A 16,626-nucleotide genomic window follows, 5' to 3' on the forward strand; every position below is an offset into this window, starting at 1 on the left:
CCAGTAGGCAACGGGTGAAGTGTCTTGCCCAAGGACACAACGACCGAGACTGTCGGAGCCGGGGCTCAAACCGGCAACCTTCTGATTACAAGACGATCTGCCATGATCGCCCTCATCTCCTTGGACATTTTGTGCTGTTACAACTTCAAATACATGCTGGAAAGAAGATAGCGTCACGCGACGAAGATAAACACCTTATAACCAAGGAGAGAATGGGTGAGAAAGGAAAAAAGAATCTGGAATCGTTGCTTCTATATCATATTGCAAAACAGTGATTGACATTGATATTTGACATGTCACATGTGGGGAATGACACAAAAGGATAAACAGAAAGTAAAAGTCAGGGCTTGAATACTCACACTGAGGTAATCGAGGGGATTGGACACAAGAGGGTAACTGGATGCAGCTGAAACCAATAGGGATAAGGACACAAGAGAAGCAAGACTGAATGCATGACACAGGAGATGAAAAGCTAAAATAAACTACAACTCAAGAAATTAAATTGTAACCAATAAACCAATAACTGGACAGAAAGCTAAAGAAAAAAAAACAAAAAGCAAAGCCAAGCAGTGGCAGTCCTTATCTGGGGCACCAGAGATAAGAAACCAGAACCTCTTACCTTCATCTAAAGGAAGAAAGTAAAAGAAGAATATGCACAGACAAAAAAATCTACACTGAAGAAATTAGCTAAAACAGGAGCTGGAACATGAAGGTGCTGTAGAACTGTGGCCTGTTCGACCATGTCTCAGGGAGTGAGGGGTGTTGTTATCCTTCCTGCTGTTTTGACCAGATTAAACATTTTCCTTTGAAAAACTCTTGGGGACTCTATTGATTTTTTTTCTTCCAGAGATTAATATTAACAAATAATGAATGCAGAGAGGTGTATAAACACATAGTGAGTGAAAAAGGTAACTGAAGAAGAAACATGCAACGCATCATGGGTATCCCCTAGCACCCTAGACCTATTGCAGCATAACTAAGGGAGGATACAGGGTCACCCGATCCAACCCTAATTATACGCTTTATAAAAAAGGAAAGTTTTAAGCCTGATCTTAAAAGATGAGATTGTTTCTGTCTCCTGAGTCCAAACTGAAAGCTGGTTCCACAGAAGAGGGGCCTGAAAGCTGAAGGCTCTGCCCCACATTCTACTTCTAAATACTGACTGGTCAGTCAGTGAAAAACAACAACAAAAACAAAAACATTTTAAAGAAAGTACCTTAAATCCCATTTCTTTTTTGAAAACTAACTAGCTAAAAATAAATAAAATATTCAAAGAAAAAACTTCAAAAACAACATGTAAAGATGAACTTCAATTGGCTTCCAACTTTTAAAAATAAAATTAAAAAAATTAAACATAAATAAATAAAATATAATATTAAAATTAAAAAATAGTAAAATTTGTAAAATTAAATTGGCAAAAAATCCAAGGTTCAAAAACAATATTTAAAGAAAAATGTGAAATATTTTTAATAGATTTTTTTCCTGAAGAAATGTTTGACATATAGTTTCAGTTACATTTATAAAAATAAAACTGCAATCAACATTATAAGTTTACTGCTCATTTCCAATCTCAGCGTACTTCACTCTCTTGGCGTGATGACGACGTGGAACGTCAGAGTACGCACGCTCCAAAAACCTCACGGTCCCCGTGCTGCTTGCTAACGTCGGGATTAAATTTTCATCTTTTTCCTACCTACACGTTGCTGTCGCCGGAGGCGGGGTACCGCTTCTTCCGCTTTCGCTCCGGTGAAAGCCGGACTGGCAGCTGCTCGGGCCACACCCTCCGCTCCTGCCCTCTCCTTCTTCTTGTTGTTTTCTGTACCAACAGTCGCGAGCTCTGCTTTGTGTCGTACCTGCCTGGCTGAGAGCTGGCCCGCCGCGCGCATGCAGCAGAATGGCTCGAGCGGTTCCAACGGCTCTGACGGCTGCAGCAGCAGAGAGCGCCAGTCTCTGTCCTTCAGCCCGCTGCCCGCCGCTACGCGGGTGAGACGCTTCATTCAGGAGAGACGGACGCTGCCTCTACCCAGAGTGATGGTGGTATTCTCGGCCGCTGGGGACACCGAGAAACCGGGCGATGCCATGTCTAGCTCGGACTCTGTGGAGGACGAGTTCCGAAAGCCGGCCTCCCCTTCGCCGAGCCTGACTCTGAGCACGCCACTCCGCTCCTCGCTGAACACCCAGGAACAGGAGGTAGGCCTCTTTTCCATGGAAAAAAAACAGTGGCACAAGCCACCAAACAACACAGCTTCTAACATAAAGAAATACTCATATTCATATAAAACTCATACTCATTAAACACCAACTGCAGGTACACTCTCATAAACCTCCCGTTAATTATAACCACCTTATTACTACCAAATAACAACACTGTGCTGATGGGTATACATATTTATGCAGAGGTCAGAGGCTGGTTGAGCTGCTGAATCCTGTGATGATTGGCTAGCAGTTGTGTCACATGACTGATGGAGCTAAACACAGGCACGGCAGGTTAATCATCTTAACCACAGGCTGCTGAGACTTGCTCACACAGCAAGATTTTCTTGATGTGCAATAGAAAATAAAGTAATATTCATTTTCTTATTGCACTTAGTGAAAAGAGTGTTCTTGCTTTCATCACACCAGCCCTCTGCAGTTCGTCTTTCATTACATCAATAAATGTTCTCCGCGCCTTCCTCCTTTGCTCTCACCTGGCAGCTAAATATGCTGTATCTGTTTTCCAGTATATCCACTATGCCTCAGCTGCATATACCATCTTAGCCTTGCCTCTCTAACTTTGCCTCTTATGTAGTTTAAAGCTGCCGAGAAATATTTTAGTTTCAGATCATCAAACAAATTGCATGTTAAATAAAGATAACCCAAGTAAATACAAAATACAGTTTTTAAATTAACAGTTTTTAAATTTACTTCAAACTATCCAAACCAACCTGGTCTTATGTGAAAAAGAAATTGACTTCCTCCCAAAAATCATAAATTAACTGTAATAGATCACATTTTTGGAAAGCTGAGTTCATTTTCACTAGCCACACTCAGGCATAAACACTGTCAGACTTGTTGAATCAAGAAATCACTTAAATAAAATCTATCTGACAAAGCAAAGCAGGTAAAAAAATCTCAAAAAGCAACACGTCAAAGTCAACAACAGCTGAGAAACAAAGTCACTGATATCTATCACTCTGGGAAGGGTTACAAAGCCTATTCTAAGGCTTTGGGACTAACCACAGTGAGAGCCATTATCCATAAATTTCAAAAACAACTCATCCAGCAGGTCACAAAAGAACCCAGAACAACATCTGAAGAACCGTGGGCCTCACTTGGCTCAGTGAGGGTCAGTAGTTGATGGAACCATGAATTCTGCTCTCTACCATTAAATCCTGAGGGAGAATGTCCAGCCATCAGTTCATGCCCTGAAGGTTAAAAGCACTCTGACTTACAGCAGGACAATGGTCTGAAACACCAGAAAGTGCGCCTCTGAATGGCTTTTGCATGAGCTTAATAAGCCTGTTCATGCTGGAAAACCTTCCAGTGTGGCTGAATTTAAAACAGCCACACTGGAAGAAGAGACCCCAAAGAAGAATGGGTCAAAACTCCTCCACAGAAAGACTCACTGTCAGTTATCACAAACACTTAATTGTAGTTCTTGCCGCTAAGGCTGGCACAACCACTTATTAGGTTTACTTTTTAAGACAGGGCAAGCAAGTTTGGATAACTGTATTTCCTTCATAAGGGAAATCATCATATTAAAAAGACATTTTTACTGCACCATACATTTTAAAAATAAATCTTCATCAGCTGGAAAGAACGTGATTTAGAAAGTAAAGCTGTTGATGGAGACTGAAGCTGACCAGTAAATTATCAGAAGATCTAAACAAATTTAACTGGAATCTCAGATGGGTTCCAGTACATTTTTTTGGTGTAATATCACATTTACCTTGGCCTCTTAAAGCCTCTTAAAATGCACATGGTGAATTTCACTGGAAATATCTTAAAACCTACTTATGATTTGCTTTTTATGCACCGTAAAATATGCATTTCATTTTAAACCTGTCGTATTTCTCCTTTTAAGTTTCCAGAGGTCATCTCTCTAAACGTCGGGGGCACATACTTCACCACTCGCCTGTCCACACTGCGGCGATATGAGGACACCATGCTGGCTGCCATGTTTAGCGGCCGTCATTACATCCCACGCGATGCCGAGGGGCGCTACTTCATCGATCGGGATGGAGCCTACTTTGGGTGAGATTCAAGCAAAGATATTACCATCATTATCGGTGCTGCTGCCTGCAGTGATATCTCCTTATGAGTTTGAGGAAGAGGAGGGTTATATGTGGGAGTACAAAGTTTTTAAAAGGCAGCTTAGTGGAGGACAAACTTTTAGTTTCTGAAAGGTTCACGCTCTGTGATCTGAAGATTTTCAAGCTGCTGCAGACAGCTCATTATATTCTGACAGGTCTCGGTGAATCAGGTATTCTGTGAAATAAATTGGTCTCTTCTGCTAGCACTCAAAGTTGATTTACATATCTATTTCTGTGCCGCTGCTTTTTCTTATTTGTTGCTTATTTCCGAAGATATAATGTCCATACTGAGATTGTATTTGTGATAGGATGAAAATTGCACCCTCTGTCACAACATAACACTGTGGCCTTTAGTTAGATTGCTGTCATTTTAGATTATGGAGGGCAGACAAGTTGCGAACAAAGTCAGCGGAAAAGGACTGAAAATGTCATGGATGAGTGGTGCAGAGGGAACCAAGATGCATTAAACAGAAAGAAAACCTTTATTTATCCGAAGAAACAAACTGGAATCCAAAGTGAGCATGAAGGGTGACACTTTCAATAAACAGGAAACGGCAATGGGGGCATAAACAGACCGACAGAGTCACACTGATTACACAGTGAAACCACTGTGAAGATTAGAAAGGTCACAATAAGAAGATGACAAGTACCAAAACTCAATGTCACAAATACTAAAAATCCATGACAGAAAAGATGTGGCAAATTAAAAAGAAAAAAGAGAGTTTACTGTCTAGACATCTCTGATAAAAAACAACCTCAGCAGAGTTTAACAAGACTTTTCTGAGATCTGTAAACTCTGTGTTTCACACATATGTCAGTCATTCTCCAGATAAAATAAAACATGTCTGAGGGGATAGCTGCTTCTGTTTGCTAAGGAAAAATTTGTATTTTTCAGCTAGTTGGTGAGTGGTTGCTAGCTGTTGCAAAGCAGTAAAAATTTTGTGATTGTTATGGTTGCTGCAGTCTCCCAAAGTTTGCCTGAAAGATGCCAACTTCTCTGCAAGCACTTCCCAACTACTGGTGGACCGTTAGTGAAACTTGAAAACATGCCTTGCAAAGTGAAAACTTGAATGTTTGCCTGCCAAAGTAAAAGTTGCCCCTTTTGAAATATGTTTGCTAAAGCAGTGAGGCTTAGCTTTTACTTTGAAGGTGAACAGTCTCTGCAGAAGAAGTTTTTGGTTTGGCCAGTTTCACCACCGACTGGCCTCAAGCCCAGGCAACCATTTTCCAACCAATTAAGGAATACATATTTTCCCTAGTGACCAGAGGTTGCCAGGCGGTCAGTCACTGGTCTATAAGCCTGCCTGAGTGGGGCTTTAACAATTGAATTTACAGGCAGTAGCACCTGCTAACAACCATGGACCAGCTGGCCAGGAAAGACATAATTTTCCTTAGCAATCAATAGTTGCCACAGGGGCTGGGGTCACCAACTGGTCTCTAGGCCTGTGCGACTGGAGTCCTAATTAGACTACCTGATTGGTGAGTATTTTGGTGCCTATTGGTTAGCTAGCTGCCTGCATTTTTGGACAAGTGATAGTTGTTAGTAAGTATTTTATCTGGCTGTCAGTAATCTGTTTTTGCATTAAAGAAGAGTTTGACGTGATAACTAGGGTTTTTTTTGTGTGTTGTGGAGAACAGCAGGAAGGCGATGCTCTTTGTACAGGACAGCACAAGCATGTTATTGGCATTGGCAGTAAGTGCATGCAGACTGTGAATGTATGCAGGAGCACATGTGGGAATGGAATTATTCCCAGATTCAGTCCAAGTAACCTGTTTTTTGGGAAAAAAAGAAAAACAGGCAGTAATAAAAAGCTCAGTGACACAGTAGCTGGGAATGTAACTCTGTCCTAGTTTTAAGTGGAGCTGAAGCCTGTCCTCTCTGACACACAGTGAGCAGTAAAGAGGCAGCGCTGTGGCCAGGAGAGTCCTTAATAAAACCACCTGATCGACAAGTTGACCTGTTTGTCTTGAGTTTAAATCTCAAGACAAACTGAGTAAACAGAAAACACATTTTTAATTCTACAGTTGGAAAGCCCAGCAAGACTGCAACGAGCATTATCCAAAAAAGAAAACACACAGGGAAGGGCAACTGACACTGTGACAAAGAGCAAAGGATAACGGAAATAATTTTTACTGACACTTAAAAAGGGGAATAGGGAACAGCTGGGTCCACAGGTGAGACTAATCAAGGATAATGAGACAAAGGAAGTAAAATTAAACACAAAGCACAAAGGACACATGACTGCCAAAATAAAACAGGAAGTCAGTGACTAACACTTAGACAAGACATACTGAAATATAAAAGATATATAGAAGAAGATGGGTCGGAGAAAGCTAGGAAAACTAACATGAGTAATTATACCAAATAAAACCCAACCAGAATTCAAGTGGAGAGAAACCGAAACGGAGAACTAAAGGGTCAAGAGATATGAAAATCCAATCTAAAATCCAATTTATACCACCAGGAGGGCGAGAACATCATTAGATCCAGTACACACCCACAACCTCAGCTGTTCACACTTCTACAGGAGTCTGAAACCGAAGTCAAAAAGAGCATTAGACTCATGAGTAAAACAGTCAGTACTCCCCCTCCTTCACCTCATCACGACTGACTGTTACTGTGCTATTATTGTTATTATTATCTAGTGTCACAAAAATCTGGACAGATCTGTTTTGCAAACTTGCACAAGTATAAATACAACTCGGGTTTTTTTTAAACACGTTTCTCTTTAACTCATTTAATTTTTTGTATAGTCATTACTTGTACTTTCTCTTTCCAATGTTTGAGTTCTTATTTTTGAATTTATGTTATTTATTATGACTTTTTATGACTGCTGTGTGAAAAGAATTTGGCAAAATAAGAATTTAATCATACAGTATAAACCCCATGTTTTTATTTACATGCACGTATGACAATAAAAGTACTTCTGTTATTTCTAAATTTAACAATAAACAACCTAAGAACCAAAATAAAACCCTCAAATAATGAACAAGAATTTAAAGGATTACACAAACTTTAAATTTGCCGTGATACTAAAGCTAGAGCTATTTTGCATATTTACAGTAGTAGTAAAATAAAGCAGGAATCATTGAAACCAATAGGCTTCATCCTGAATGTACAAAGGTATTTCAGTGTAAAAGAAGGCGCGCCAGCACTATCATCCCCAGAGCCGTCCATTGCTACAATGGAAAAGCTTTAAATATGAATACAAGAGCAAACGGAGTAGATGACTTATGTAAGAAGTGGGTTGACCTGAGCTCAGTGCTGAAATGTGTGAAGGGGTGTAATTAAAGATTTAAAAACATAACTCGATCAGCTTGAAAGGTAGAACATACAGTAACTGCATAAAGTAATAAAATGAAAACTTCAGAGGGTGCTGGCACTGCAGGCTGCACACGCTCAGAAGGAGCCTTTTCATTTGGGATGTTTTTAGCCAATCCTGTGCTCTGGTTCCTATTGTCTCGCTGGAAAATAAATCTTCTTCCAGGCTGCTGTTATCTTGTGCACTGCAGCAGCTTGTCGTCCAGTATTTTTCTGCATTCATTTTATCCTCTTAAGTTCACAAGCCCTCCAGGCTCTGCTGCAGAGAAACAGAAGGAAACCAACTTTTCTGAGTCAGTGTCTCTCAGTGAATCTACATGAGTTATGCAGGATGAGTAAAGGAAAAGACATACAACTATATGAAGAAGGCATACAAACATGTATGCATGTATTGAGACATACAGCTGTATGTCTCAATGGACCAACACCTGGTGTGTGATTACTAGGACACGCTCCAGCACTTTAAATTAGATTCAAAATTCCTGTCAAGATTTCAGTATTGCTAAGGATTTTCTTGACTTGGTACGGCAGTGGCACATCTGGCTGAAAGGAAAGTAATGATGCAGTCACACAATCATTTTCCTCTGCTGTGGAGGCGTTTCTGGTTAACGATTTGAGTATTGTGGACGATGTTTTATTCCAGAGGAAAAGATGCTGTGTTCAGCATCTCCAGGTGATGATGAGAGGTGTGCTACGATCTGTCTGATTTGGGTCAGGTGTCAATGGTTTTTAGGATCACTCAGTAACACCAAGTGGGTTTATTTTAGTTTGATAATCACCACCTAGATCACACATGGGCAAAGTATGGCCTGGGGGCTGGGACTGACCCATGACAGTCAAGATAAGTGACTGCATGAGTCTTTAATGCTTTTTAACTATGTGTCAATGCAGTGTGTTTGATCAGGGCAGATTAATTTAAACATGTATACAATTATTTTAAGTGTAACCAAATTTTTCTTCAGTTGTCGAGTATGTGACCCTTTTGCTTTGTATGGTCCTCTGGAAAAAGTGTTGTTACTGGAAGATTTCTGATTTCCTTTGCAGTCCACTCTTACTATTTGTATTTGCCACTTGTGTTTGAGCAGGCCTTGGTTACACAAAGCCTGTGTTTGCATTCAGTGTTTGCATTCAATCTCACAACCCTCAGCTATCATGTTTACCATTTAGAGTATTAGCTTTTAAATGTATCTGCATTTGTAAGCAATGACCAGTTGCACAGAGCAGGTCATCATTAGACATTAAGGTTGACGTGTTCCTAGACTGGATACCTATTGGTAAATCTCATACAGGGACACTATTTAAGCTACATTAGCCTGGCTTGAGGTGCTGCAAGCTTCTTTGAAACCCACCTCCACCTCTACTCCTTCTTTTACATTGTTTATGATATTAGTCAGTGTCACATCTGTCAAATAACAATAATAATCTTCTTCTGATATGTGTTGTCCTGACTGAAGGGCATTCAAGAACATTTTGTGTTTCTTCTTTTTTCTGCCTTTTACATTATTCCAACACCTGAAGACCTCATATTCAGGAACTGGTCACCTGAATGCAAGGAAATAGTTGCCAGGGCTGTGTTCAGACAAAATGAGTTTTATGTTTTGTCTCTGATTAGTAAAAATTGATCTTAAAATAATAAAAATGGCATCAGGATGTGCCAGACTCAGCTGAGGGTTACACATTGCTTTCACAGCTGTTTATGTGAGCAGGATGCTCATTTGCTGTTTCAGGCATGGTAACCTTAATATTGTCTGCTTTGTGCACAGTGCTCCAGGCACAACAAGCTATTGGAAAAGGATTATTGAATATTTTTCTGCATAATATTTGCCATTTTGTACATTCATCGTTTAACAGATTTTACCCAGCAGGGCTAATCAATATTAAAAAAAAAACCAATAGTTTCAGCTTTCAAAAGAGGCAACAGTGACAACAGAATAATTACAGCCAGCTGTGTACACCATTTAAGTTGTGTCAAAGCACAGAAGGTGATCAATAATCTATTTCAATCAAGTGTTTCTTCCTGTGGAAGAACACTCTGCATATTGAAAAAGCTCAAACATAACCAGTGACTGCTGGGATTTAGTAATAAGGCTTTTTATCAGTTTATCAATGGCCTTTCCATCCAAAGGGACATCCTGAACTTCCTCAGAGAAGGCGAGCTTCCTCACCGTGACAGAGTGAGAGCGGTATACAGAGAGGCTCAGTACTATGCCATCGGCCCGCTGCTGGACAGCCTGGAGGACATCCAGCCACTCACAGGGGAGAAAGTTCGACAAGCTTTCCTCGATCTGCTGCCCTACTACAAAGGTATCTGGGGAAGTCTGTCCTTCACACATGCAACCTTTGTGAAAGAAAACTTTTCAAAGATGTTGCAGACTGTAATAATGCTGTGACCGCTACACATTTAACTTTTCAATGTGTGTGATGTGCACACAGTGTAAATTATATGCAGTGGAAGCACACTCTTGGGTCTCTGCGACTTCTGAACCAAATAATTACATTTTAGAGCCTCAATATTTAAAGTGTTGTTGTGTTTTATTTCATTGTGTTGAAGTCACCCCATGCTCTTTGGATTAACCTGGCTGTCGTTAGCATTTAAACCCTCAGGTTGTTATAAGTAAGCTGATAGGGGTGTAAAAAAAAACAAACAAGTAAATGAATCAAGTCTAATATGAAATTTTTATTTGCTGAAGGCTGAAACAACTTGACGAGATGCAGCTCCTGATAATGAGTTTGGCGTATCCTGTGTGAAGTGTAAAGTGTTGTTCGATTAATGGAAGCGAGAATGGCCTCATACCAAGGAAATGGTTTATTTATAAGATGTGAATTAAGGTTGATGTAAAATAAATACAAAATATGACAGGAAGAGAAAAGGAAGCGGGAGGCTGTACTCGGGCAGATTTATTTAAAAATGGAAGAAAGCAACTAGATTAGACAGTGATTTGAGTCAAGACTGGTTGTGTACTTAATAAAACACATGCTTTCATAAACACATAAAGTGAGCTATTTATCTGTGGCGCACACAAAAAGCAAATGAAGTGTCTAGAATAATACATATAAAAATAAAAATCCATAAACTCTACAGACTAAAGACTATTCATTTTGAAGTTACCGTGTACCATGGGGAAGTCATGGTAACTCTTGAGTCTTAATACGTCATAAATGTTCTGTCCTACAAAAGCCCGCTGTTAAAAACACATGAAATATTTACACTGTTAGGGAGTAGAGTAAAACTTTAATGTCCCCTTAAGGCATTTGCTTTGTAGGCAATAGTCCAACACAATACATACACACTTACAGTACACATGGTACAATGTACAAAGCTGTTACCATGAATCACGAGGGAGAGAATTCAGAATCTGAATCTGGTGGTGCTAATTTGATGAAAGTCAAACCTTTGCACTGATGCAATCGTCTGAAGCTCATCATATAAAGGATGCTAAAGGTCGTTAAGGGTGGCTAATATTATAGCACATCTTGACGAGTTCATCCAGTTTGTGCCAGTTTTTGCACATACTGACCCACAAAGGCTGCAGATTACTTTGTGCAAGTGCGAGTCATTCATAGTCATTCAGCTGTTATTATTGGTATATGATTATTATTATTTAGATTGAAAAGCATCAAAAAAGGCACAGTTTCATGGCAAAAACAAACACAGACAGTGATTTTGGTGTTCATAGCTTTTTCTTGTCGATAAGAAGAGGTTAAGTAGTGAGAAAATGCTCGTGTTCTCGCCTTAGTCGACTTAAAAGAGCTCACAGATGCTGTTGCCAAGTGACGACTAAAACCAAATGACGTGCCGACAGTTTTCCTCCATGAGGAGTCTAAATGCTCTCACTTAGAGAGTTAAAATCACTTTAAGAAAGATGAAAGATGGCAAAAAATTAAAGACTCTCCTGATGTGGAGTAAATCATCTGCTGTGGCGTTTGCTGCCTCTGACAGCAAAGCAGTGGTCACGACCCCGATCACAGAGGAAGCAACAGTCTCTCAGTTCAGCCAGCTCAGCAGTCGTTGTTATAGAAACATCAGATACAGCCGTACAGCAGATGAAAACGTGTGAACACTAAATTGACTTACTTAAAAAAGTAGAGGACAATATGATACATGTTTATCATCCCAACAATACACATAAGGAAATAATTAAAGAATGGGGGAAGAGGGAGACAGGAAGCAAAATTAACGCAGGACACAAAAGATAACTAACCTTCAAAGTGAAACAGGAAATATCCAGACAAACACGAATAGTAAGACTTAAGGGACCAAAGAGGTACAGAGACAGTGCAAAGAAATGAACTACTACAAATAGTTACTATTTCTATTTCTAAAAAACTGTAGCTAATTACCTAGCTCCATCCCGTGTATAGATAAATGCTTCTGTTCTCATTTCAGACAATCTGGAGCGTATCGTGGAAATCGCTAAACTGAGAGCCATGCAGAAAAAGGCGCGGTTTGCAAAGCTGAAGATCTGCGTCTACAAGGAGGAGATGCCCATCACGCCGTACGAACGCCCTCTTTTTAACTCTCTGCGCTTCGAGCGCTCGGACAGTGAGGCCAAGCTCTTTGAGCATCATTGCGAGGTGGACGTTTCCTTCGGGCCGTGGGAGGCGGTGGCGGACGTTTATGACCTGTTGCACTGCATCGTCAGTGACCTGGCTGAGCGCGGCATCACCGCCGAGCAGCAGTGCATCGGCGTCTGTGATAAACACCTCATCAACCATTACTACTGCAAGAGGCCCATCTACGAGTTCAAGATCACATGGTGGTGAAGCTACATGGCTGATAGGACCAAAGAGCAATGGGATGGATGTTTCACTTTTAACTCAGCCGATACTGGTTTTTGTATTGACTTTGCCAGTATTTTGTGCTGATGTCTTAAAAATGTGACCCTTTAAATCATGCTGTAAGTATTCAGTTTCCCCAAGATGTTTTATATTTTCCTTCTTGTTCAAGGTAAAAACCTTCTATAGCGTCTTAAAAGTACTGTAGAGAGTACCATAACACCCCTAACTCTGGTGGCCTCTAGTTTAACCTCTTACCTTGATTCAGTGGTGTGCAGGTGTGCTGCAATAGATCACCACAGGTGCGCACGTGTGAGACACTCATTAGCCTTCAAGACGAGATGATGCTTTCAGTTAGATCAGTAAGATTGCTGTTCAGCCTATTAATAGGTTACTATCCACAAATTAAATTAGGCTGTTTCTAGCAGTCTAAGCAGACATCCCCAGACCTACCTCTCTCCCAGCCACCTCCTCCAGCGCTTCCTGGGGACACAGATTTCCAAGCTACCCGAGAGACATAATCTCTTCCATTTGTCCTGGGTCTGACCCGGGGCCTCCAGCCTGTTGGACATGCCCAAACACCTCACCTGGGAGGCGCTAGTGAAATGCTTGAACCATCTCAGCTGGCTCCTTTTGATGTAGAGTAGTAGCTTTACTCTGAGAAACCCACCCGAGGGTCTCAGCATTAACATTGAGTGAGAGACGGGGTACCCTTGGACAGGCAGTCAGTGGATCAGAGGGATAAAACAGAGACTTATGCTCACATTTACACTTACAGCAAATTTAGAATCACCAGCTAAGTTAACAAGCTTGTCTTTGAACTGTGGCAGGAAACTGGAACACCTATGAAGATGTCACACAAAAGGCCCCGTGAGGTTGCTCTCAGGTGGCAGCACTGACCATCGTAGCACCAACCTGCACTTTGGTCATTTTTGGAGTTAATGTATTTAATTAAATGTCAAAGCAGGAAATGTTTTGGCCGCATACATCATACCTATTGCTTATTGCATGTATACTCAGAGTTATTAACAAATGATGAAGGAAATGCTATGCATCATGCACAAATGGCATGGGTGAAAGGCGACCTGTGTAGCTGAAGCATATCTACTCTGTTAGACACATGCGGATGGATGGATATAATTTCCTGATGGAAAGATTCACTTCACTTTAAATGACTAACGTAATCAACCTACCTTTAAAAAGGAGCACATTTAAGTCATGCAGGAACTCTGAGACCAATATGTACAATTATGTATTAAACATAGAAAAATAGAAACAGTAGTGCTTCACGATCAGCTGTGCACATGTAGCATGCGAGCAGGTGGATTCCGAAGGAAAAAAAACATTGTTTCCTAACATGGATCAATTTGAAAGTACGGCTGCGATGTAAACCGCTGATCGCTTCATATTTAATCTACATGGCTTGCGGCATTGTCTGTTAGACTTACAGTTTTAGGAAACATCAGCCAATGAAGTCACAAGTACACCTGGTGTACTCACACCAGGTGAGGGTGAGTCCAGTTTGTTTGCTGCGTGCTGTGCCAAGGTGCGAGTAAGTGAGCCATCATTGCACTCGGGCACATTATGCATATAGTGTGATCACCTATCTGCACTCCAGCACAGACCTGTCAGTGCTTCCTCAGCGACAGCTGCATCCATGTGAGAACAGCCTGTCACCACTTTCCCAATTATGCCACCAACAGTTTTACTTGTGCCCGGTGCCCCTCGCTTTCTCTGCAGCCTTGCTTCCAAACACTGTATGGGGATGAAGTTTCTCTCTTCCAACAGAAGAAGACGTTGGGGAAAAAACGTAGGATGAAATGCTGGTAGTTAAGGCGCCAATTACAGTAGTCTGCAATCGGTGACTGCATCTGTGCGACCTGTAGTTATATTTCTAGGACACATATATCACTCGATTAAGGTGCGTCCCCAGAGGATAAGAATGTAGAAAGTCACTGACATTCAATGAGAGCGAGGGATAACATTGATTTAGTTGTGACAGGGAGCATCTGAAGCCTTGTTATTACCCATCAGCTACAAAGCGATAGACAGTGAGGAAACTGTTTCCTGTGTGGATGACCTAAAAGATAGCAGAATTTCACTCACCAAATCTAAAACCCAGACGCGGTCTTGGATTAGCAGAGATTATTTAATTCTATTAAAAATGCTCCAAAAGCCTCTAGAACAACACAAAGACCTTTAAGAGGTCAAGTTCAGTGAATACACTTAGTGAAGGTCAAGCCACGCCCTGTACAGTTGATATGAAGGAGGGAAATATCCACAGTTAGTGCCAACCTGTAAACATATTAATGCTGTGAAAGTGGGTATTTTATAATGGGAGTCTATGGGGACTTTTTGCCTTTTGGAGGCAGCCTCAAGTGGCCACTTGAGGAACTACAGTTTTTTTCCACTTAATGTTTTTGGTTCATTTTTCAGCTCTAAAGGTTGCTGCGTGATTTTAGCTCAGCTGAAACTCAGCACTGTACTTACTCAGGTCCACAGAAATTTACCCGCCAAGTTTAAAAACAGTTGAGGACATGCAGAGATTTCTTGAATCATTAGCTGACTTTATCCACCATGTACAGAGGAGTTAAAGAAGGTCAGGAATGCCATGGTTTTATAGAAAATCAGCCCCATTTTAAATCTGATAATCTCGACTCTAAGTGTGTGATTTAAGTTTGAAGGTCGTTGGTGTATATCTATGATGACTTTGTGTCCGAGCCACCAGCAGTGCTGTGGTTAAGCAGACAAGCTGTAAGAAGTAAGTAAGACGTCTGTGATGTAACCACAGATCGACTTTAAAGGCCAGCTCTAACTGTACCATTATGTATGTTTATGCATTAATTCATTTCCTGATTTATCAGTCTGACTGTAGCTTTGGTCTGATCTGTGTCAGGGTTCACGACCCACCACATTTCCAGAGCCATCATTTGAACACATGCCCTTATAGTGGATATTGTATATTGTGATTAAACTGAAGTCAGATGTGTATATTTTAAGACTAACTTGCTTCAGGTGTAATCTACACAGAGTATATTTTCATTAAGCTGCGAGTTTTTAAAGCTATAAGGAAGCTGGGGCTGTATCCATATTGCCATTCACAGTGTGGGTTGAAGGAGTTTGTTTTATTGCACACTAATGAATATTTGTAGTTAATGCAGCAGATGTGAAGCTGTCTAGAATTCAGAAATATTTGTTAACAACCTCAGTTGTTATTTTTCCACCTCTTTTAACACTGCTGTACTTTATAAAGTCAGAGCACCTTGAAAGTTTAACAAAGACACCTCCAAGTTTCACCTCAGTGTCGCCTCACTTCAGTTATCCTTACTAAGAAATGCAAACATGCTTATTTTATTGATTATGCAGGAGCGATGCTACATTATTTCCTGGAGCACTACTTGTAACTTTGTTTTTACAACATTGTGTTTGTTTATAGTGTTTTATATGGTTTCTTATCTGTTTCTGTTAGCTTCCAGGAAGCTCTGGTTCTATATTGTCGACTTCAGTTTGTTTGTATTGTGAAAGACTAATGTGTCATTTTTATTATTTATGGTAAAAATTAAAACTGTTAAGTGCATCCACAGCTTTGTTCCTGTTTTATTGACCATTCTGTGGTGAAGATTTGTAGGAATAAAGTTAAATAAAATATTGTATTTATAAAAGAGTGAATAACATTTTTAATGTTCTTACACAGCTGTGTTCAGAAGTTTACACCACCATGCTTGACAGTTTGTACAGTGTTCTTATGTTTGAAAGCCTCACCTCTCCTCCAAACATATCTCTTGTCACTGTGACCAAATAGCTCAGTCTTTGTCTCATCTGACCATAAAACTTTTCTGCAGAAGGCATTTGGCTTGGCCTCTCAGTCCATCACAGTGGACAGTGACAGTTTTGGTCTTTTTCCAGACCTTGGCAATATGGTGACATGTCAAATATATAGGTATATACAGGTATATTTATATAATTATAACTTCAATTATGCTTCTTAGATCTTCAGAGTTCCTTGGACTTTCTCATTAATCTGAGTATTTGTCAGTCCAGTGATGTCAAACAAATCCTTTTTGTGCTGCAGAAATTATTAACAGCCCAAAATTACCACGACATTGATGTCCAGGATGAGTGGAATGAGGGCAAGCGCATTAAACCACTGGATGCTACTTCAGCAAGTCAGCACAATCCTGCCAGCAATGGTGAGTTATTGCCTGGATTTTTCCAGCAATGCGAGTAGAGACCCGG

General features: G+C 40.5%; 2 protein-coding genes across 3 annotated transcripts in view; one reads left to right on the top strand and one right to left on the bottom strand.

The window, feature by feature from the left end:
• Positions 1-1,783, bottom strand: part of LOC146379507 (uncharacterized) — a 31,843-nt gene extending 30,060 nt beyond the window's left edge. The window contains exons 1-2 of one of the 2 annotated variants that reach the window (XM_084940790.1): positions 1,694-1,782; positions 360-406 (exon numbers count right to left, since the gene is read on the bottom strand). The gene's annotated coding sequence lies outside the window, so the exon portion shown is untranslated. Of the gene's footprint in view, positions 1-359; positions 407-1,693 lie in introns of both variants that reach the window. The other variant, XM_084940791.1, reaches the window with a different exon arrangement.
• Positions 1,758-15,967, top strand: kctd7 (potassium channel tetramerization domain containing 7). Its single transcript, XM_084940789.1, has 4 exons — positions 1,758-2,190; positions 4,064-4,233; positions 9,740-9,918; positions 12,002-15,967. The coding sequence occupies exons 1-4, from the start codon at positions 1,885-1,887 to the stop codon at positions 12,376-12,378; spliced, it is 1,032 nt and encodes a 343-aa protein (XP_084796915.1). The 5' UTR covers positions 1,758-1,884; the 3' UTR covers positions 12,379-15,967.
• The last annotated feature ends 659 nt before the right edge of the window (positions 15,968-16,626 follow it).

This window comes from Perissodus microlepis, chromosome 10 (genome assembly GCF_051167445.1).
Source record: "Perissodus microlepis isolate ML-2025 ecotype Zambia chromosome 10, ASM5116744v1, whole genome shotgun sequence".
Lineage (NCBI taxonomy): Eukaryota > Metazoa > Chordata > Actinopteri > Cichliformes > Cichlidae > Perissodus > Perissodus microlepis.

What these genes read in the sequence shown, in the direction of transcription:
- kctd7 (XM_084940789.1), top strand. Translation starts at nt 1,885, where the DNA reads ATGCAGCAGAATGGCTCGAGCGGTTCCAACGGCTCTGACGGCTGCAGC. An exon ending in CGGGATGGAGCCTACTTTGG is followed by an intron (nt 4,234 to 9,739) that starts GTGAGATTCAAG and finishes TTCCATCCAAAG; the next exon opens with GGACATCCTGAACTTCCTCA. An exon ending in TCTGCTGCCCTACTACAAAG is followed by an intron (nt 9,919 to 12,001) that starts GTATCTGGGGAA and finishes TTCTCATTTCAG; the next exon opens with ACAATCTGGAGCGTATCGTG.